The 22,505-nt window shown below is 39.5% G+C and overlaps 2 protein-coding genes and 1 non-coding gene across 5 annotated transcripts in view; 1 reads left to right on the top strand and 2 right to left on the bottom strand.

Annotated features, from left to right (window-relative positions):
- Positions 1-2,343: 2,343 nt before the first annotated feature.
- RWDD1 (RWD domain containing 1) lies at positions 2,344-19,631 on the bottom strand. 2 transcript variants are annotated; one of them, XM_043889930.1, is made up of 7 exons: positions 19,332-19,631; positions 11,168-11,233; positions 8,648-8,778; positions 6,105-6,248; positions 5,284-5,416; positions 4,712-4,774; positions 2,344-2,641 (listed from the first exon to the last, which is right to left on the bottom strand). In XM_043889930.1, exons 1-7 carry the CDS (start codon positions 19,402-19,404, stop codon positions 2,520-2,522), a joined length of 732 nt encoding a protein of 243 aa, XP_043745865.1. In that variant the 5' UTR covers positions 19,405-19,631; the 3' UTR covers positions 2,344-2,519. The 2 variants fall into 2 exon arrangements, with proteins under 2 accessions (XP_043745865.1, XP_043745867.1); XM_043889932.1 differs by lacking the exon at positions 8,648-8,778 and adding an exon at positions 8,813-8,898 and having other exon boundaries at positions 19,332-19,393.
- LOC122685628 lies at positions 9,422-9,612 on the bottom strand. The gene has a single exon (XR_006338486.1). It is a non-coding gene; the product is annotated as a U2 spliceosomal RNA (small nuclear RNA).
- Positions 19,632-19,773: 142 nt separating the features above from the next.
- Positions 19,774-22,505, top strand: part of TRAPPC3L (trafficking protein particle complex subunit 3L) — a 66,358-nt gene continuing 63,626 nt past the window's right edge. The window contains exons 1-2 of one of the 2 annotated variants that reach the window (XM_043889935.1): positions 19,774-20,216; positions 20,316-21,017. The gene's annotated coding sequence lies outside the window, so the exon portion shown is untranslated. Of the gene's footprint in view, positions 21,018-22,505 lie in introns of both variants that reach the window. The other variant, XM_043889933.1, reaches the window with a different exon arrangement.

Here is a 22,505-nt window from a genome sequence, read left to right on the forward strand (position 1 = left end):
TACGCCCTAGTTCTTAAACTGTGTGACTCATTTATAATCCCTAATTTTGCTGCCTGCCATGTGTGTTCTCTGAAAGGCAGACACTGGGAGCTACTTGTACTAGTTTATCTACTGTTTGCAGCTTCACAACACTTAACTGGCTAGCACATAAATATCGAAAACCCACAATTTCCTTTCTTCTGGAATCCAAGAATGCATCACTTTACTTCTTGCGACATGTATCTCTCGAGTCTGTCCCACTACAGTGAATGACCTCATCCTTTTCACTCATAAGAGATGTTATTGACATCTCTCTTAGATTTACCTCAACTAGGAAATGTTCATGTAATCTTTTAGATGTGTTAAGTTAGTATTTACCCACTGTTTTTCCTAAGGCATCAAAGAATGTGAAGTAGAAACTAGAAGCATTATTCAAAGCTGCAGACAGCAAACAGAACATTTCTTTGAAATCTCATATTTTGTCTTTAAAATGCGTAATCATCTTGCATTCTATTCCGTAATTCATTCCCTCAATAATCAGGTGCCTACTCAGTGCCATTGTCCCAGGGATACAGCAATGAACACAAACATTTGTGGAGGTATTTCACCTAGTAATACTGTATATCATTTGACACAAGTTAAAAAACTGAAACAGTTTTCCCCAATTCAAGAGCAAAACTGGTAATTCAAGATGGGCCAATTATTGCTTCAAATACCACCCAGTCATGCTGTTACTGGGTGGGGCTTCCCAGGTACCGCTAGTGGTAAAGAACCCACCTGCCGCGGCAGGAGGACTAAGAGACCTAAGAGAACTAAGGGTTCAATCCCTGGGTTGGGAAGATGCCCTGGAGGAGAGCAGGGCAACCCACTCCAGTATTCTTGCCTGGAGAATCCTATGGACAGAGGATTCTGGTGGACTGCAGTCCCCAGGGTCTCACAGGGTCAGACACAACTGAAGCAACTTAGCACTCACACACATTGTTACACATCTTGCAATTATGTGTGCTTCAGCTTGAGAAGCAGTCTTTGCTTAATTCCCAGAATACAGTCAACAGTAAATTTCTATTCAGATGAATATATGTGGGAGTATCGTTAGAACTAACCAGGTTGTCTTCATTTCCATTTCATTAGGTTCTGCCTACATGTGAAAGGACAAAGGTGGATATTCGATACCTGTAGAAAATGTATAAAACATACACTTAAATGAGGGGCAAGTGTAATCATTCTTTACACTTCAAGGTCAAATCTTTACGACCTCATGCTACACGGCTCACCACTGCTTTTCTTAACCTTAATCGAACCACTCTTTCAGGTTCTTAGGCAATTGATTAGCTACAGAAAGGATTTCACCTTAGGAAAAGCAAAATCTCACATAACAAACTTTTGGACTTCTCTTTGCATAGAAATACTGAATATTACTGCTATTTCTTTTTATTGTTCAAGATCAAGGGGGATGATAAATATTAAATTCCTCAATGATGGTTTTGTCTTAACTTTAATCATAAAGCCTGACTTTAAAAATAAACATGGAAAAAATAAATTAAAAAAAATAAAAATAAACATGGACACTGCCACTCTGTGGGTATACGTTCTTGTACTTTTGAACACAGACAGCCATTTGTAATAGCACAACTGCTTTCCTGTTGGGGTTAAGATTCAGCACTCCAAAACTGCAGAGACTGGGTAACTTGCATGAAGCCTGGCTCTCCTACCTAGAGCCCCCCCGAGTCAATCATTCCATGTTATCATGAAGGTCTCGTGTGCATGAATGTGAATGTGCGCAGTGAACAACCCCATGAATTCAGATCCCTTCAGACTGGTCAGTTAGAAAAGTTGGAAACGTCACAATTTATAGGCCTGACAACTGTAGGGACAGCGTTTCTTCATCAGGAGTGTGCGTCACAATCACTGTATCTCTGGCATGAGATCTCTCATAAGGCTCAGATTGAGGCTCAGTGTTTATTAAGCTTCACTGAGAATGGTCTAGGAGTGCACTTTTCCATAACTCCAAAGATGATTCTGATTCAGGTACTATTATAGGACTAAAGTCCATTTTACTCCTGACTGTTATATGGGCTTCTGGTTTTAAGACTTAAATTTATCATGTCTGAAGGCTAGAATTCAGGTTTAATGCCCTGCTCACTGAGTCTTCTAATATTTTATATGAATGAAAACCCTTAGAGTTTGAAAGTCACCACTGTCTCCACACAAAAATTCCTACTCCAATTCCTTGTACATAAACCCACACTTGTGTTGAGCAATGGCACATCTTCCAGCCTGGGTGTTTTCGGCAGGATCTCTTTCCAACACGAAATGGCTTTATAAACATGTGACCTTCTTCCCACCAATAAGAGGAAGTGAACATTTTAATATTTGAAATTTTTAAGATCAATTTATTAAGTTCAATGATGAAACCCATCAGAAGAATATTCTCCTGAAAATTATTTTTTTCTTAGAAAAAAGAAAGGAAAATCAACACCCTCTCAGCATAGCCACAGATGCTGTGGCAGTCAGGCCTCTCTGCAGACGGGAATAGTCCATCAGTCGGTCAAGTCACTCTCCCGGTCAGCAGGATTGTAGTCTGGATCATCTTCATCGTCCTCCAGCTCCAAGTCATCCATTTCCTGGAACAAAGACTCATCTACCTCCACGTTGTTTCCAGCTGTAAAAGACAGAAGATGTCCCCTTCAGTCCTATACTCAGAAATAAAAGATACAACCCACTGGCAGGACCAGATTTCTTAAACATGCATCTGTAGCGCACGTGACGAAATCCTGAACTACTACTGCAAATCACACCAGCGATGATCTGCAGTGGTCAACAGAGAACATCTTCAGGCTTCCAGTTCATAGTCTAAAAAGATCCAACTACCAAATAGGCCTTTAGAATGAATTATTTATGATCCGGCATGTTGTAAGCTAGAGACGACAATGATACAAAGTTGATTATCACTGACCAGGAGACTTGACCAAGAGTTCATCTCTTTCCGTACTGGAGATATGTATGTACATCATTAAAGCTCAACTATACTCATAATCAGCTGACAAATTTATTTCGCTCTTCACTCTCATCCAGCTCGCCTGTAACCAGTGGCATGCCTTTCCAAGATTCCAAATGTCTAAGCCCTACTGGAAGCAATACCCAGGCTTTGCATGAAATAACTTCATTCTTCAGTCTGTCTGTAGTACACAGAAGTAGGATTTACAGTACTCTTAAATCACCAAATGTTGTTCACCTTCCTTCCCTCTCAGACTCTAGTCCACTGACATTCAACTTAGTGAGAAGAAAGCCTGCTTCATGAAGACTAAGAGCAGTTCAATAATAAAATACAATTTGGTATGCTCAGGCCAAAGGGTAATTGACTAGGCCTGGGAGAGGAAGTAGTGAAGCCTTCACAGAGCAGTGACATCTGAAATATCTTCATGATTAATTTGAAACTACCCAGAAGAAAAGGAGCCAGGATGAAGTGATTCTAGGTAGAACATTATGCAAAAGCAGAGAAAAAAATTAAGACCTTGAATCCTTCTAATTGGAACACAAGATTCATGAAGAAAAACATCCAAAAATAACACAGATGAAGGCCAAATAAAAGGACCAAAGTAGGTCAACCCCTTCCTCTAAGCAGCAGAGAACCACCAGAGGATTTTAAGGGAAGAAACAGCATGATTAAACATGGGTTTTAGAAATTCTGCCTCAGAGGTGGTAGCTACAAGGTAGGGAAGGGCAGTAGGAGGAAGAGACTGAGGCAGGGAAACAATGAAGCTACCACTAAAGTCCAGCTGAAAAATAACAAATTTTCAAATCACGAGGAAAGAGTCGAAAAGACATTTCAGAGGCAGAATCAACAGAGCACTTTTGATAAGTTTTTGGCTATAAAGAGATACTTGATCCACCAAACAGGAAAAAGAGTCAAAAAGGAATAAAGACAGTAAAACTTTTAAAAAGACCTTTGATACTTAACCTTCTTCCCTTCTCCAAAAGGTAGTCCAGGAATATGGTCAAAAGGCCAGATGCTAGAGGATCCCAGCAGGCACGATGGGCATGACAGGATGATGGAGTATAGACCTCGGGGAGCTACCAGAGGGTGACTGAGTAAGGAGCTCTACATCTAAGAGACACTCAGTGGCCTCAAGCTCTGTGAGGGCAAGGGACTTATCTGAAGTGTTCTCTGCTGTATCCTCAGTGCCCAGGACAGTGCCAAGCTCAGAGCAGGGATGCAATAAATATTTGTGGATGGATGGAAATGAGTAGATGAAGACAGCAAGAGGATAAGGGTTAGGATAAAAAAGAGAAGGAAAGCACAAGGGACTAGATGTTCCAAAGACAGTAAGACTGGTGTGAAATATAAGACTTTTGGTTAGTTCCAGGTTTGCAGTTTTTATAAAGCTCCGTGACAGACCATGGATTACAGTTCCTGTAGATTTGTGATACTATAACTTTGAGGAAAACAGGTGATCTGAGTCACAGTGACCTGCTTTACCAAGTGTTACAGGCAAAAGTGACCATATTGTTTACCTATTGCTATCTTTGATTTTCCTTATCACAAAACTTTTAAAAAATACACTGCCATAGTTCAATGTATAACCTGATCAAACATTAGAATTTACTCTTCAAAGTGTGTTTCTTTAGAGCCTTGGGAGGACAAATTTACATTAAGTTATCACTATGATTTTCATGGTTTAATATTAAAAACAGCACATTATGTACATATGGAATTCTAGTATTATCTTACCATCTTCCAAGAACTGGATATCAGATGTGTCAAGATTATGATCTGTTTCAAATAGTTGTCTCCCTAAGAGAAATAAACATATTTAATTAGAAATAGCATAGTTTTTCTCCATCTTCCCTACAACCCTTTAAAAGGTATAATAATTTTAAAAAGTTAAAGATATAAAAAATCTGAAAACCTATTTTTCTGTGAATTTCAATAAATTGTATGAACTCAGTAAGTAGCTAAGAGGCATATGAAATGTATTGGCATTAAAATGGAACAAATGAAAGCCTAGTCCCAGAAAAACAAATGGGTTTGATTCCACCACTCTTAAGTCTTGTGATCCTAAGTCTTGGCAGCTATATCTGAAGATCTATCCATTTCAATAGATGAAAGATAAGCCATAAAAATTAATGATAATTATGTGTGAAGAAACATCATCGTATGGAGATAACACTCTCTTTTTGCCCTATATGCCTAAGTATAGTATTTTCTTACAGATATCTATCCAAACGATCCTCTTGCTATATAAGAAGTAATATAGGAGGGCGTAAAGGCAACAGGATATTGGGTGGGAGGTGGTGTCATACCACTTAATTTATTTTTTCCCGCTTGCTCTTCTTCCTTCATCCGTTTCTTTTTAATTTCCAAGAGTTCTGCATCAAACTTGGCCTTCCAATTTAAGAAATTCTCAATTGTAACAGGAGTACCATGGAATAATTGCTTAGGAAAGAAAAAAACACGTCACCAGATAAATGAAACAACAGTTAGAAAATAAAGCCTAATGAACTTCTAGACTAATGAACATAGCCACTGAGAGGAATCAAAGAGAAAAATGGTTTCAAGTCCATAATATTTAGTCTGATTTCTATCTGCACTGGCTACTCTCATTGGTTTTGGCAATTTACCCTAGAAAAGTCCGTTTTTATATTATTACAAAAAACCAAGGATAATATGTGAGGTGTTCCCATTGTTATTCACAATTAAGAAGAAAGTTGCTATTGTCAACATTAATATGTTTAAATATACATCAATTTATAACACTAACATCCCTGCTTACCTTTTTTACTTCATTTTAGAATCTCAGGTTTTCTTTAAATTCAGTAAATATTTAAATTATTCTGGCAGGAGCTTTATAATTCTAACCTTTATACTGTAAGTGAAATAATTTATATTTCTTGATTTTACCTGCATGCACTTTATTAACCTTTAACCAACCAATTGATCATTATTGTGTGATGCCCACCAAGTAAATGAGGGACCTTCTAAAATTTTACTTAGTAAAGCTTTATTAAATGTCACTTGTGCTTATTTTTGCGATTTCCTCTCAAATTACTGAAATTCCCAAAACAAAAACACCCCAAATGGCAGAGTTAAAGAATGATGAGGGAAAAGGCAACTTTAAAGGTACCTTCTCGGCTTCTTCCGCTTCTCTTTCTTTTTGTTTCTTTTCTTCTTCTCTTCTAGTTTTTATTTGATCTACTATTTCATTTAATTTCTCTTGCACAGCTGACACTAAGGTGAAGATCATCACCATTCCAAGGTTTTCTTCTGCCTATGTAACCAAAAAAAAAAAAAAAAAAGGTTGTAGTTAGAAACATAATTCTCAGAAAAATAAAAACAACTAACCAGTGGTGGGGGGGAGGTGTTTCAGCATAATCACTGCACTCATGCATTTATAATATGATCACTAATTCAGTTACACCATCAGTTCAGACTTGGATCATTTACGGCAGAGGATGAGATGGTTGGATGGCACGACCAACTCAATGGACATGAGTCTGAGCAAGCTCTGGGAGTTGCTGATGAACAGGGAAGCCTGGCGTGCTGCAGTCCATGGGGTCGCAAAGAGTCAGACACAACTGAGCAACTGAACTGAACTGATGTGTGTATGTGTTTGTGTGTGTATATATATATAAAGTGAAGTGAAGTGAAAGTCGCTCAGTTGTGTCCGACTCTTTGTGACCCCATGGATTATACAGTCCGTGGAATTCTCCAGGCAAGAATACTGGAGTGGGTAGCCTTTCCTTTCCCCAGGGAATTTTCCCAACCCAGGTCTCCCACATTGCAGGCAGATTCTTTACCAGCTGAGTCACCAGGGAAGCCCATATACAACATCTTAAATTTTAAAAGTCTTATAATTTGCTATATTCAACTGAAAATAGGTATTTCAATAAATTCTATGTAGTAATCATATATGTAGGCAGAATTCAAAAACCCGGTTTTTCAGAACTGATGTAGCTAACATCAGTTCTCTAGCATATAATCATCATTTTAGCTTTCAATCATTACAAGAAGAAAGAAAAAAGATACATAAAGATAAATCAGAAAAGTGTCTACATTGTTATTATGTTAGAAAATCATTTTGCCTTCAAAATTCAGGTTAGTGTCACTGCTCTCAAAATATCCCCAAAGAACTAAAATGATGATAACATGCTAGATACTGCTAAATGCTGTAGGAAAAAGTTTTCTGAATTGACACCAAGTGTTAATAAGCAGTTATACCTGACTGATGAGACTAAGAATAATCTTTATTTTCTTCTTCATTGTTTTCTGTATTTTCTGAGTTTGTTTGTAATATAAATTATTTTGATAACTAAAAACTAATACAACTGAGAAAAAAGATACAAATATGCCCTCAGTACCTCTGATCTCAGGTACGTATCAGAAATCAAAACTTCATTTTTGAAAGAAAGGACTTTGAATATAAATAAAATATAAAATGCATATTAATAAAAATCACTCAGACCAAGAAACTTATATTAATACATGAGTGACTGAATACAGTGTACTGTTCCAGGCTTTCTACAATGTTTCCAAATGAAGTACTTTAAACTAAATGATATAGAAATAATATGACTTCACACTGGGTAATGAAGTGAACAGGACCTAGAATCAGCATAAATTAATGTTTGATATATCTTCTTTCACTCCTCATTCTCTAACAGCTCCAGATATTTTTAAAATGTCAACAGTGAGAGCACCCACAGTTCTTGAAATATACTAGTCATATTTACAGTGGAGACGTTTTCTGTCAGTTCTTCTTAGAAAAACAAACAAAACTAGGACTTCTGCTTTTAAGATGGTGGAATAAGATTTTATTTGCCCTCCCTACTCTCTACTGTGAAGAATCTATGAAAACTCTACCCAAGTAAAACAGAGCTTTAAATATCCACCACACCTAGATGTGACTAGCCCGACCCATCAGAGAACTAGCCAGGTAAGAACTTTCCAATACCCGTTTTTTCTTCCAGGTAAACACCTGCTCTTTGAAGGGTCATAAACCAGTATTGCTGTTCATAAGTTTAGGGAGCAGGAGAGATAGGAAAGAAAAAAAATCAATCACCACTCCTCTCACCAAACTGCAGGTAACTAGACTGCAACAGATCAGAGGGCTTAGGAGTTTTACTTTTTTTTAAGTTAGGATTTTTAAGTGTGCATGGGACTAGACATTCTGAAAACCAAATTATGATTGTGTTATAACTTACTGTACCTAATTGAACTTTTTATCACCTAAAAGTTACTGGGCTTTTTATCACCTAAAAGTCACTGGGCTGAGTTTCAAACAAGGGTATAGGGAGAACTTCTCTTATTCAAATTTTAAAGGTACTGCTGCTGCTGCTGCTAAGTCGCTTCAGTCGTGTCCGACTCTGTGCGACCCCATAGACGGCAGCCCACCAGGTTCCTCCGTCCCTGGGATTCTCCAGGCAAGAACACTGGAGTAGGTTGCCATTTCCTTCTCCATTTAAAGGTACAGGAGGGAACAATAATAAAGATGCTTTGTGAGTGTGTGTGTGTGTGTGTGTGTGTGTGTGTGTGTGTGTATACACATATATCATGAATTCTGCTTGTTCAGTACACTCATTATATATATTTAATTTTTTGACTCAAGATTAATATACAATATTTAAGGCCAATAAAATAATGCCATTACAAAATGTGTTATTTCCTTACCTGTAATGCTAATAATTTTAAAATGTCTGCTACATCATTATCTTCTAGATTTAACTGGGCGAATATTTCATAAAGGGGAGCTTCATCTGGGTATTTTTCACTGTATGTAAACTTGAGGGTTGTCTGGACAGCTAAAGACATAAGAGAAGAGATTAATACAAATACCTTAAAATGTAGACAGAGGTCAGAATCTTTGTTGAATTAGTAATTAATTGACATTGTGTCAATGAAAAGTAGCACAAAAGATTCTCCTACAAAAGGAAAACAGGGTTACTATGAGACCAGATAATCATTAACATACACAACATGTACCACAAATATAGGTAAAAACAAATCACAGGAATACCAAAGATCACATCTAACACATGAAATACATTTGCTACTTATGAGTATTTTATCTTACTGCATGTCAGAGAAAGAGGATGAAGAGAGACACTCCTTTTAAAACCCTCCTTAAGATGAGCAAAAGGCACTGAATACGACATGGAAAAAGTGCCAACGCAGGCTCATCTCCAGGCCTCTCCCAGAGCCGGCGCCCGGCGCAGAAGCTCCGACTTTAGCTGCGGAGTCCACACTGCCATCGGCACCGTGCCAGCAGAGCATTGCCGGGGGACTGCTAGAGGACGCGGTTGTAGACTGGACAGTTCGAGAGGCTGTCTGAGAAACTTTTCACCTGGCTCACTGACACATTCTCCCCCTGTCTTTGGCCTGTGCCGGTTCACAGATATGACACTGGTATAGGCGTGACATTCTTTTTTTTTTTTTTTCCCCCGAGGGGGGTGCACCGTTCCTGGAAGTACTGCAATACCAAGTCGATGCGTGGAGTGGACGGAGCAAGCTCCTATTCCAACTCCCAGCTCCAAAAATCCATTTAATATATTGTCCTCGGATGGAGGACATATCAGATATTAAACTGATAAGAACAGATACTACACTTGATCTTAGCCAAAAGGCCGAGAAGCGTGACATTCTTAAAGGCACCTAAGTGTGAAGTCTCTCTCTGCAACCCAGTCTGATGAATTCTCAGTTTTGCCAGACAATCTAAAACTGAGCGGTAGTGCTAAATATTTTTTGTTAAAACCTATTTGTCAACATGACCCTTTGTCTCCATTTTGCCTTTCCTGTAACTCATATTTTAATTATTAAAACCTCCTGCTTTTGATGATTTAAACTAAGATCTAGATTTCTCTCCATGGGAATGGAAAAAAATAAAAAAAACCTCAAAATCTGCTCCCTTGGTATTTTTGTATAGGATGTCAACAAAGAACTTTATGAATCAAGGGATACAAGATAGAATGTTAGGTAAGAAATAGTGTCTTTTGGCATTTTTCTTTCTTTTTTTAATTAACATGTTTCTAAATTTTATTGCTAGCACAAGTTTTCTTTTTTTTAAAATTTATTGTTTCCGCTATATGATGTAACAGAAATTCATTACATAAAATTTAGCAACATATTAAAGGAAAAAAAATCAATAATGATTCCATCCTCAGAAAGAGATTACTGTTACCATTTTGGTATCTTTAAAGTATCTTAAAAGTACTATTAAAAGGATACTTTAAAGTATCTCTCTATGCATATGGTCTTTTAAACAAAATGTCAAAGGCTCCTCATGTGTAATTGAGACTTTATACATATAAATAAAATCCATCTATATAAATATGTTAATAACTGTATCCAGTATCTCTTTATTTCAGATTTCAGTAATATCAGTATTAACCTCATTTTCAATTCTATAAGACAGATTTAGAATTATCAAGTGATACCACTAAAATTGGTGTAACTGACTACTCATGACAGAATTTTAGTTGACTAGCTTAACAGGAAAAAAAAAAAATTCTTGGGGTTAATGCCAACTTATATAACATTTTTATCAAATTACAATATTAATTGAACTTGACCAAAGCAGAAATAAACTTAAGATACGCCTCCCCCAACATGTGCCAAATTAATTTAATCTTATTAGTTTTATAACTCCCTTATTTCAATTTGTATATTTGTCTTAGTTTGACAGTTATATAATATTGGTTTATCTGGCTTTACGTATACACATATTTAAATAACAGTACACTATCCAATCTAAAAAGACAGAGGGAAAATGCAGGTAGGTATTTATCCAGCCCTGTTTATAACAACAAATGTCTAGTAAACAATCTAAATATCCGAAGAGGAAAAAAGTCAATGGCATGCCATGGAAAACCACACAACCACCACATTATGTGTGTGCAGTCTTATTGACAAAAATTTCCTCCCCTTTCTCTATCTGCTATATTGTTAACATTTCTGTTTCACTTTTAAAAATTAAGCTTTTTCTGCCAGAAAATCTCCTTGACTTCCTCTCTGTTTCTCCAGAAGTCACTATTATATGGTAAATACTGGTTAGAAACATGTTAACAATCATACTAAATTCTTAACAGCACCTTAGCACCTCCACACAGCCAATGGCCTGCTAAATGGCTGCAGAATGAATAAAATTCCTGAGAGAAGTGTAGAAAATCCAAAAGTATTTTTGACTAGACTTACTTTCATCATTTTCTCCAGCCTCAGATGTCACAGTAATGGTGAAGCTGGGTGGATTTTCTGATAATACTGCAAGAAAATATACACAGAGGTTAAGTTATTAACATAAGGCACAAGCTTTTCCTTATTAGCAAAATACCAATTCCCAGTTCTGGAAACTGATCCCTAGCCTGTATTTCCATTTCCACAAATACAGACTTAATAGTAACAGTTCGGATGATAAAACATCCATCAATTTCTATTTAAATCTAGGATTTTCTTTAATCTGGGAAAAAATACCTGATATTCTCTTGGAGTTTTATCAATTAAGTAATTTATATTTTAATTCAAAATTTCCACCCACACATGGAAAGTCACATTCTAAAAAATTTCCAAATGAAATGGCAAAAAAAAAAAGTTTGATGTTTCTCATCAGAACCTACCCACTCATAAATACTATCACTCAATAATACTATCACTAAGTTTTATACTTATATATTTTGAAATACAATTCAGAATCTCTATGACAATCAGTAAGTATCAATTTGTAAGAGTTTGTATCTTCTAGGTATCTCTTTCTCACACATTGTCTCTAAAAAGTTTGTTCTTTCACAAATTATTGAAACCTACCATCTTTCATGGAATTACAAAATTATCCATGAATTCAAATATCAAATTACTTCCAATTTGTTAGGCAAGACATGTCAATCAGCATTTATGCAAATAAGAAAGCTTTATATGCTGTTTTACTGCCTGTCTATCTGATATTATTTATCTGTTTATGGTCTATTCCCCGACAAGAATACTCTTAAGAACTCTGAGAACTGTTGGATCAGTGCCAGGCAGTATCTAGAAACTCAATAAATTCTGGCTCAATGAAAGATCTAAACAATAAAAGGAGAAAGACAATAACAAATAAAGCTCATATTCGGAACCATCAGAAAACTAAGGGAGGAAAATTCAAGCCATCCTTGACTACTGCTGAACCCACAAAAGTCTGCACCTTACTTCAGGCCTGGGAAGCACTAACCCTACCCTATCAAGGTTGGTAACAGCTCAGCAGCCTCTTTCTGACAAGGGGCTCCCTGAAGACGTCACCATGAAAAGGACTCAGCTTTGCCTACTCAGTAACTTCTGAAGTCTTCATAAATATTCATTATCAATAAAATTTTCAAGACATATGCCCTCATTCTAATTGAAGTTTGGAAGTACCTGAAGCAATGAGGAACACCTATGCCTAGTAGAGAGGGTTTGTCAGAAAAGAAAAAAGACTCACTGGATGAGTATTTTAATAGGTCTATGCCATGTTGTCCAGCCTATGTTGAAAAAGTCCCTAAAAGGCAATTATAGTAGTAAAGCTTTTATGATACGACTGGCCCTACCTTTTTTCTAACAAATGTGTGTAAAATATATTATTTTTAAATTATATATATATATATTCATATATATATGAAAAAAATATATCCTATTTTTTTCATAACCAACTTTAGCACTTACATGTCATGAAATATAAACATTGCAACTACAGAAATAAGGCTTCAATGAGGCTGTAATTTAGGGGAACCTATACCCAATAACAGCTCACATTTACTAAGCATTACTTTGCACTTGTGCTCTTCTATGCATTTACACAAAATCCTTTATTTCTCACAGCAAAACGGTGATTTTATACTATCATCATAATTTACCAAATTTAAGATGCTGTCAAGTATATGATGCACCCTACTTTATGCACCACTAAGAAAGAAAAAAGGAAGTGCCAACTAAACTATGATATGTAGTCAACTGTAAGACAAATTCAGACTTCAAAGATGTTTAAATGTTAAGATGTCTTAGAATCAATTAAATACAGTATCATTCAAATTTTAGAGATGTGGAAACAGGGATAAAAAAGCTTTTAAATAATGTGCCCAAAGCTATACAACTAGTAACTGGCAGGACTAAATAAACTGTATAGAATTTCATCTAAAAAGAAAAAAAAAAAAAAAAATCCAGCTGAGAAATTCCAGGGAAGTCACTGGAGCTAGGTGGTGGATTAAGGCATACTCTGTAAGTAGAGATGGAGAAAAGGAATGCAGGTTAGAGCAACGTGGCAGCAAGGGTATAATGGTAAGAGAGCTTAAGGAACATACAAGGAATTAGGAATTATTCCATTGGTGGATGTATGTGGCGAATAAAACAGGTTGAAAACAAACAGCTGAAAGTTTAGTGTGGATAGTGATAGCTTTTTTTTAGCGGTAGTAATAAGGTCAGAATTCTATTTCTAAACACAGAAGTTAAATCCAGCAACAGTTAAATCCAGCAACAGTGCGTAAAACAGAAGGAGAAAAACAAGACGAGGGGCAGGATGAAACCAGAGAGCCACTGAAACTGTCTCAGCAAAGTCAATGAGGCTCTGAACTAGGCTGGTAACAATGGAAGCAGGGAACAGGAAGAAACTGAAGATGGTGATGGGTGACAACCTGAATTTGCAGGCAGGACCACGAACAAAAACAAGGACTAGAAATGAAAGACCAGACATATTTGAAGGACACAGGGTACTTTCAGCTGAAAATATCAAGTATGCAATCAGAAATGGGCAAATGACACTGAACAAAGTTGGGCTGGAATTTAATTCGGGATCATCCACAGAGAGGTAACAGGGAAAGCCATTTGACTAAATGAAATCACCAGAGAGAACGCAGAGAGAAAAATAAGGGCCAGGATCAGCGGTGTAAGGAGTCCTAAACGGGGAACAAAAGCAAGAGGAGGAAATAGTTCCAGAGATTGAAAGAAAAGCAGTCATGGCAGGTCAACGCTCAAGAGAAGCCCAAGCACCCAGAGATGCAGGTCTAAGCGCCATGTGTCTGAGGAGCTATGGGTGAGGGTAACGGAGAAGGAGTCTGTCAGGTCACACCTAAATCCCTATCAAGGCCCTTAGTGATCTGGCCCCTGCACACGCGTCAGGCCTCATTTTCTGTGTCTCTCACTTTACACTCTAGCTATACCCAACTACCTGTCCTTTGCACACATGGCTCTCACATGTGCTGCCTCCCCAAGTCTCGTTTATGTAACTCCACATCATCCCCCAGCTCTCCAAAACCACTCAGACCCCTCTCCCTCAGTTCCCGCTGCATTCTATATATACCTCCATGAAAGAATCATCCCCTTGTGTTGTAAATTACTTATCTGATGTCTTTGCCCAAAAGACTGAGCTCCTAACAGTACATACAGTAAACATTTGGCAAGTGAGGAAACCATTTGGTAAATGAGAGCAGGGGAATGCTAGCAAGAACATCACTGAACTACCTGACCATGATGAATAAGATAAAAGCTGATAAACTACCAATCCATGAAAATTTGTGATGAGAGCCATGTTCAGTAAAAGCCTGAAAACGAAAGAACTGCAGGGCTACAAAGTTTATGGATGGAAAGAGGAATTTCAGAGGCGAATATTTTAAAGATGGCATTTCCAAGCTGTGACTATCGTCCCGTGCAGTTGGAAGAAATAGAAATCAAAACTGTTTGTTGATAAAGACAGGAGTTACGAAGAAGTATCAGAAGCAGCAGCAACTAAGATGGCAAGTTTCCAGGAAACAGTATCTTATCTTTGTTTAACAGTTATAAAGTATCCACACTCATATTAGTGCCCATGCTCAGCTGTGTCCAATGCTTTTCGACCCTGTAGACTGTAGCCCACCAGGCTCCTGTCTATGAATCCTCCACGCAAGAATACTGGAGTGGGTTTCCATTTCCTCCTCCAAGGGATCTTTCCGATCCAGGGAATAAACCTGAGTCTCCTTCATCTCCTACACTGGCAGGTGGATTCTTTACCACTGCACCATCTGGGAAGCCCCCTGGTGGAAGGTCCCCTGGAGAAGAGAAGAGCTACCCACTCCAGTAGTTTTGCCTGGAGAACTCCACGGACAGAGGAGCCTGGTGGGATACAGTCCATGGGGCTGCAAAGAGTCGGACATGACTGAGCGACTAACTCTTTCATACTTACATTATTCCTTATTAAATAGATAAGGAAGCTAAGCCTTAGAGAGGTTATATGATTTGTCCAAGGACAGAGAGCTTATACCCACTGCACCAAATTGCCATTACAAAGAAAAAATGGTGAATCAGGAACAAACAAAGATTTTGGAGAACAATGCTAATTTCTGCAATAGCCACTCTCCCCTTCTTCCAGTTATACCATTTTCAACTGAGTGTACTGAGCATCCAGAATAAAAACTGTCATTCCCAGCCTCCCTCCAGTTAGATCTCACCAAATGACCGAGTTACAGCCAATGGGATAGAAGGAAGTAAGTCCTTTGATAGTTTTTGAGGAAATTTCCTTAAGGAACTGCTGTCTTTTACTTCTCCTCCCCCCCCACCTCCCCCCGCCCCAACTTCATTTCTTTATCTATCCTACTGCCTGGAAAAGGAATGCTGCCATCCTCACCATGAGGGTGAGACTACATCTTAGGGATGACAGAGAACTAGGAAGAAGACTGGGTCCCTGAAGAAATCTTGAACTAGAGCTACACAAGTCTCATTTATGTGCAAGAGCAATAAACTTTTACCTTTTAAAAACCAGCTATTTGGGGTTTTCTGTCATAGCTAAACTTAATTAAAAAAAAAAACAGAAAATGAAAAGGGATAATATTCCAAAGCTTGGAGGTTACTAAAATAGGGAAACTTACTTAACTGGACTTGCAAAAATGAATTATTCCTGAGTTCTCATGAAGTGATAATCCTATTCCAATGCATTACTACCGTACTGTGAGCTGAGGCAAGTTGAGGATTAGCTTTCATTAAAGAGACCAGTCAATCCTAAAGGAAATCAACCCCAAATATTCATTGGAAGGACTGATGTTGAAGCTGAAGTTCCAATACAGGGGCCACCTGAAGTGAAGAGCTGACCAACTGGAAAAGACCCTGATGCTGGGAAAGATTGAGGGCAGAAGGAGAAGAGGATGACAGAGGATGAGATGGTTGAAAGGCATCACTGATGCAATGGACTTGAATTTGGGCAAACTCCGGGAGATAGCAAGGGACAGGGAGGCCTGGTGTGCTGCAGTCCATGGGGTCACAAAGAGTCAGACATGAGTTAGCAACTGAAAAGCAACAACAAAGAGACCAGATATCCAGCACTGTGAGTGGATCAAAATCCTTTTGAAAGAGAGAATAAAGTTGTTGGGCACTGTGAAAGGAACCAGTGGAGGGGCAGGAGAAGTGTTAGGTGATACAGGGGCAGATGATGGTAAACTAGACAAAACTAAGAATTTTGTCAAGAGCAGAGAAAATGGACGTAGTAGCTGAAAGGTACACTAAAGGGACGCACAAATGACAGGTTTTCACACAAAAAACCAGATCAGCCCATTTTAAAGGAAGTCCCTGTGGGTCTTAGAGAGCAACTGTCCTAGAAAAACTGCTTTCACAAGATGACTTCTGCCGGGTGTCTAAATGCAATTATAACTGTTAAGCTCATGGCTGTTAACTCAGAGGTACTAACGCAAGCAAATACAGGATTACATACTCCTCTTTGTAAGATCAAACAGAATTAAGGGAACCTGACTTTTGTTTAGCCTGAAGCTAACCAATTTGATCCAACAAAACTCCCCATATATAGCCAGAGACTTTGATACAGAAATGGAAATAACCAAATTCAACTATCTTAGCAGGATCTTGTCAAGTGAAGCACGACTGAAAGAGAAAGTGGTATCAGGAGCGTCCATGTGTATTTTAGAAGACTAGTTGTTAGGACGACTGGATTAGTGTGCAATCAAGTCACAGAATGGACACAAAGAAGAAACTGTACTATGATCTGTTATAATTCACAACAGAGGCAACACTGGGCCAAAAGTTCTCTGCAAATAGCCAAGAAATCAGTTCTCAAGTCAGGTTAGGTCTATGTGCCTAGGACTACAGCTGAATGAACGGTGCCTCTTCAGCCTCCACAAGCGGGCCATGATGCACTCTATCATTTATTTTAAAAATTATATACATATATATATATACACACTTACTTCATCAATAGCATTGAGCATTTACCAAATCTAATATTCAATGAAATTCAACATGAGATTTGAAAACTGCCAATTATTGTTCCTTGGCAAACTATTACAAACAAGCTCTCTTTCTTAAACCAGGTATGAAAATACTAAAGTATGAAATCATCAACACATAAGAAAGCTATAAAAAATAGTATACCTTGCAAATCCTCAAAAGATTCCAAAAGACCAAACACAGAAATAAATGACTCCAAAGTCCGCTTGCCTTTGCCTTGAGACTTCATACAGAAGTTGACCAAAGTTCCTAAATAACTATAAATCAGGACAGCTCATTTTAACTTATTTAATGCAACTGTAGGGGTGCTGATAGGAACTACGAGACAGAAGAGCTCAGCTGATACTGCAGAGTACTTGAGGCATCCAAGATCCACAAATTTTCTTTTATTAACTTGACTCAGAATTCTCAAGCACTTTTGCATCTGACAAGAATTTCACATACCCAACTATATCAGAGCCTAGTAGGATGTGAAAGAACCATCCAATTATTTTAGGGTTACAATGTATCACTTTTACAAATGTTTATAGGCACGATATTTAATGAGTATACCTCAATGTCCAAAGAAATGAGAAGAGCACATCTTGTGCGTTCTTAAGTCTGCCTACGCTGTGCCCATGCCTGTCCCATTTCCAATGTGTCAGAAATGACCAAACGTCACGATTAAGCGTCTATCCAACAACTGACCCTATATTCTGTTTTATTTAGACACTGATACATAAGCAAGGATAGAGAAGGGAGCCAGACTCCATACACACTCACCCAGTTAAGGACACTCTCAAACCCCTCTTCACTCATCCCCTTAACATCCTCAGAGCACAGCTGTACTGCTGAAGAGAGAACATGAACAGGACTGGAAGTATACAGGGAGAGCTGAGAGACAAAAGCCTGTTGGCAAAGCAGAACAAAATTTGCTACCATTGCAAGCAGTGATCAAAGGGTAGAGCTAAGAAAACTAAGCTAAACAGTGACAAGGGAGAGGGGCTGGAGTTTATGAGTTAAAATAACATGACCTTACACTCTGAATTCTGAGTCAGTGATGGACGACACTCAAAGGACGGGATAAGGAAGGTAAGTCCCACAAACCTAGGCTATACACGCTCATATTGGCTTTAGATCACCTCTCAAAACCTGACTCTCATTACCAGTTCTGCTACTAACTTGCTGGCCAACCCAGAGCCACCCGCCTGCCTTTCCTGAGCCTCCACTACCTTGCTTCTGGCATGAGGAAGCCAGGCTGCTAAGTCACTTCAGTCGTGTCCGACTCTGTGCGACCCGATAAACGGCAGCCCACCAGGCTCCCCCGTCCCTGGGATTCTCCAGGCAAGAACACTGGAGTGGGTTGCCATTTCCTTCTCCAATGCCTGAAAGTGAAAAGTGAAAGTGAAGTCGCTCAGTCGTGTCGGACCCTCAGAGACCCCATGGACCGCAGCCTTCCAGGCTCCTCCGTCCATGACGTCTAATATCCTACTACAAGTCTAACTACCTGTGATCTTACAGTGGACCTGGAATTTGAGCCAACTCATTCATTGGGCAATCCGCAGAATCTCAGAACATTAAAAAATAAAAAAGAAGAGAAGAGAAAAACGACAAACTTCGGGGACAAGACTACTCTCAAAACTGATCCTGGGTAACTTTGAGAATTCTGAATCCACAAACTTTAAAACACCAAATATGAGAAAAGAGCCTGAATAATGGTGAAAATGTGAAAACTGACACTTCTGCGGCTCTGGAAAGGTTACTCCCACTTGGAGTACCTTCATCCGTGTATTTCACTAAACCTCACGCTGCTGTTAGTTCAGATCCGTTCAGTCGCTCGGTCGTGTCCGACTATTTGCGACCCCATGGACTGCAGCGACACAGAAACCAAAGTGCACCCGACTGAATTCCAGGCCTGACACTCCAGGGACCTTGCTAGCCTCGCCCGGACTTTCAGATTTCAAGGAATTAGCGGAGAGGAGAAAACAACCGTAGAGTCACTAGTAAACGCCTGATCACTTCAAGAGAAGAGCTCGAGGAGAAAGTGGCGAGCGAGGTGGCCACGCGGCCTGGCTGTTCCCTTCTCCATCCTGGCCGGGGATGTCGAGGGCCGTGGAGGCTGCGGCCCGTCCCACTCCACCCCGGGTAGCTGCGGGCCTGCGGCCGCGGAAGTCACCTGTGAAGGAGTCAGGGTAGATGGACTCCAGAGCCTCCAGCTCGTTGCGCTGCTCCTCGCCGTAATCTGTCATCGCGGCCCTCGCTGCAGCCCATGGATCGCCCAGACACCCAGGCGGCGTGCTGCAGCCTGGACCGCGGCCGCGCTGGGAGAGCAGGCAGCGGCCGGGCGGGCGCAGGCGCAGAGTCCCAGGCGGAGAGGCCTGGGGCCCACAGCCAGGCTGGGCCTGCTGAGCAACAACCCCGCGCCGGCCTCCGCCTGCTCTCTCGTTCCGCGTTCGACTCGTCGGGCCTGGCCGTTGGGCTGCCTGTCCCACGCCCGCTCGGGACTTGCTGGGATGGGGGAAGACACCTGGTCTGGCATTTGCCACAGACAGCTAAGGATTGGTTACTGGACTTTGCAGAGCCAGAACCCGAGAAGACCCTGAGCGCCGCATCCTCGCTCTACTAGTCTGGTCTTAAGGCCAGCCTCGGGTACCCGGGAGGGACTGTCTAGCTGGACGCGGGACGCTGGGGCTTCTCTGCACTTGATCGCTACGGGTCTCCGGGTTGCAACCCTGTGGCAGCGTCCAGAGGGCGGATGCCACGTCCTAGTGCTGACTAATGGCGTGTCCCAGGTGATTTCTACGTTTCTGGAACCTCCAAGTTCTCGGCATCCCACAAGACTATAGAACCCAGTGGGCAGAGGAACAGCTCTCGTAATACATCAGGCGGGTCCAGAAAGCTCGACCCAGCTTCCGAGTAACGAGTCAGTGGACCTGGGGGAGAAAGCAAGTGAAAGTCCTGAGATCTTTTGAATTTGTAAAATGAACGCGGCACGATGTAGATCTAAATATTCTGAGATCGCGTATTTCTGAATTGGGTGTAAGTTTCGGTAACAGTTTTGGTAAGTATTGTCTCCGAAAAATACTCAGAAGCTCTGATTTGGAAGAATGAAACTGAAGAAGTAATAGTACTTAATACATATACATCTCTTATCTTCCAGTTCATCACAGCAGTTACAAAGAGAGTTTTCAAAAAAACTGTAATGGCACAAACTAAGAAAATGGCCAAAGATGGTACTTTTATGAAATGAAAGCTAAAGATCCATTTATGTGTATAATAAAGGAAGATTTTTAGTTTTTTAATGCAGAAAAATACAAGAACATTAAAAATGTTTTCATATTCGTCTGTATTTTTATTTTTGTTTTTGTATTAAAGCTTAGAGATAAAGGCTCTGAAGTTTTCTCTTGATAAAAGGATGATGTCCTATGGACCAGAAGGTATCTTGATATTTTGTTGGGACTTATTGCCTACTTGGCAACCCACTCCTGTATTCTTGCCTGGAGAATTCCATGGACAGAGGAGCCTGGCGGGTGAGGGTCCATGGGGTAGGAAAGAGTCTGACGTGACTGAGCGATTGACACGAACACTACCTACTTAGCCGAAGGATATGTGAAAACGGACATATTCGCTTTGGTACTGATTCCATGTCTTCGGCATTAAGGGTTGATTAGGGCGTTGTTTTAAATTTTCAAGAAAAAAATGGGAACTCTTCTGAGGATGGTAAGAATCACAGGAAATACATGAAGTAACTTTGCAAATACAAGGTGCTTCTTCTGGATATCCTCGGTTTAGGGAAATCAGTGATTTGTTACTGGAGAAGAAGGTTCTGCGCAAACGGGAGAGCCAGTGCTAAGATCCTAAGGTGAGAGCCCGCTTGTTATTTTGGAAGCCAGTGTGGCTGGTGCATGGTGAACTGGTGTGGGAGTTTGCAGATCATGTAGGATCATTGGAGGATTTAGGTGGAAGAGGGACAAAGTCTGAAAGTGTGGAGACCAGTTTGGCCATAGCAATAATCTAAACAAAGACAGTGATGATTTGGACCAAAGCTGTAAGACCAAACAGATTCTGGATATATTTTGAAGGTGTCAGGATTTGATATGGGTTGTAAGAAAAGGATGAGTAAGGGGTGATATTTGGCAGGAACTGGAAAGATGAAGTTCTTTTGACCAAAATGACAAATGAGGGAGACAGAATGAGTTTGGCAAGGAAGTTGATAGCACCTTTAATCCATGGGTCAAAGAGAAATGCCAAGTAAAAAATTTGTTAATTTCCTAAATGATAATCAAAACACAGGTTGTCAAAATAGGTGCAATGAAGCAACCAATTTAAGCTTTATATTAGGAAAAGAAGGTTGGTTTCAAGTTTTAATCTTGTAAATGGAGTGCCCCTTTATCTGCTTTACTTTTTTATTAACAGAATTTTTAGTAAAACATCATTTTCAAATCCATTGTATATTTACTGTAAAACCTTCATATTTCAGGATGCTCAAGAGTGTTTCTTTAATTTTTAATACTAAAGATAACTTCCAGTGCTAATGTAAGCAAGAGAACTCACTTCCAAATCTGTGTCACCTATTTGGGCATCATTAAGCATTTTTGGTTGATTTCTAATTTCCTTTCAACACAGAGACACTTCACAGAACACCCACCTGAAAGTGGGTGATTTTTATGAGATAGACTGGGTTTCTTTCAGTGTCTCATTTTTAATTTGTAGTTAAAGATGTTACAGGATAAGTGTGTTTCAAGCTCTGCAGACAGGTAAACAATATAGTGGAGCCAAGCATCATGGGATCTGAAGCCAGAAGTGGGAAGTCCAGCCTTAGCACTAACCTTTACAGGTTATATAAACTTTTAAGATCATTCGAATAACGTGAAACAATGTATGTGAAAGCACACTGCAAATTCTCAAATAGGTTATCAGTGTTAGTAATTAGAAATGTATAGAAATATGTATATAGTCCTCTGAAGAAGTTGTTTTCTCTCTTCTCTGTTATCTTTACTGCTAAAGAAAAATGTCCGTGAGAGATTCATTGTATCATTTGTGTTTTTTCCTGCAAATAATGCAAAGTCACAGTTGCTACTTCCTAATATTCAGTCAGTCAGTTCAGTCACTCAGTCGTGTCCGACTCTTTGCTACCCCATGAATCGCAGCACGCCAGGCCTCCCTGTCCATCACAAACTCCCGGAGCTTACTCAAACTCATGCCCATCAAGTCGGTGATGCCATCCAGCCATCTCATCCTCTGTCGTCCCCTTCTCGGAATTAGCAGTCTTCAAAATATGTTTTGAAGTTTATTTTTGCTTTTCTGTGCTTATGAGTTTTTTAGGCCATCTCACTTTTCTCAGAGGTGC

The sequence above is a fragment of the Cervus elaphus genome, chromosome 28 (assembly GCF_910594005.1).
Source record: "Cervus elaphus chromosome 28, mCerEla1.1, whole genome shotgun sequence".
Lineage (NCBI taxonomy): Eukaryota > Metazoa > Chordata > Mammalia > Artiodactyla > Cervidae > Cervus > Cervus elaphus.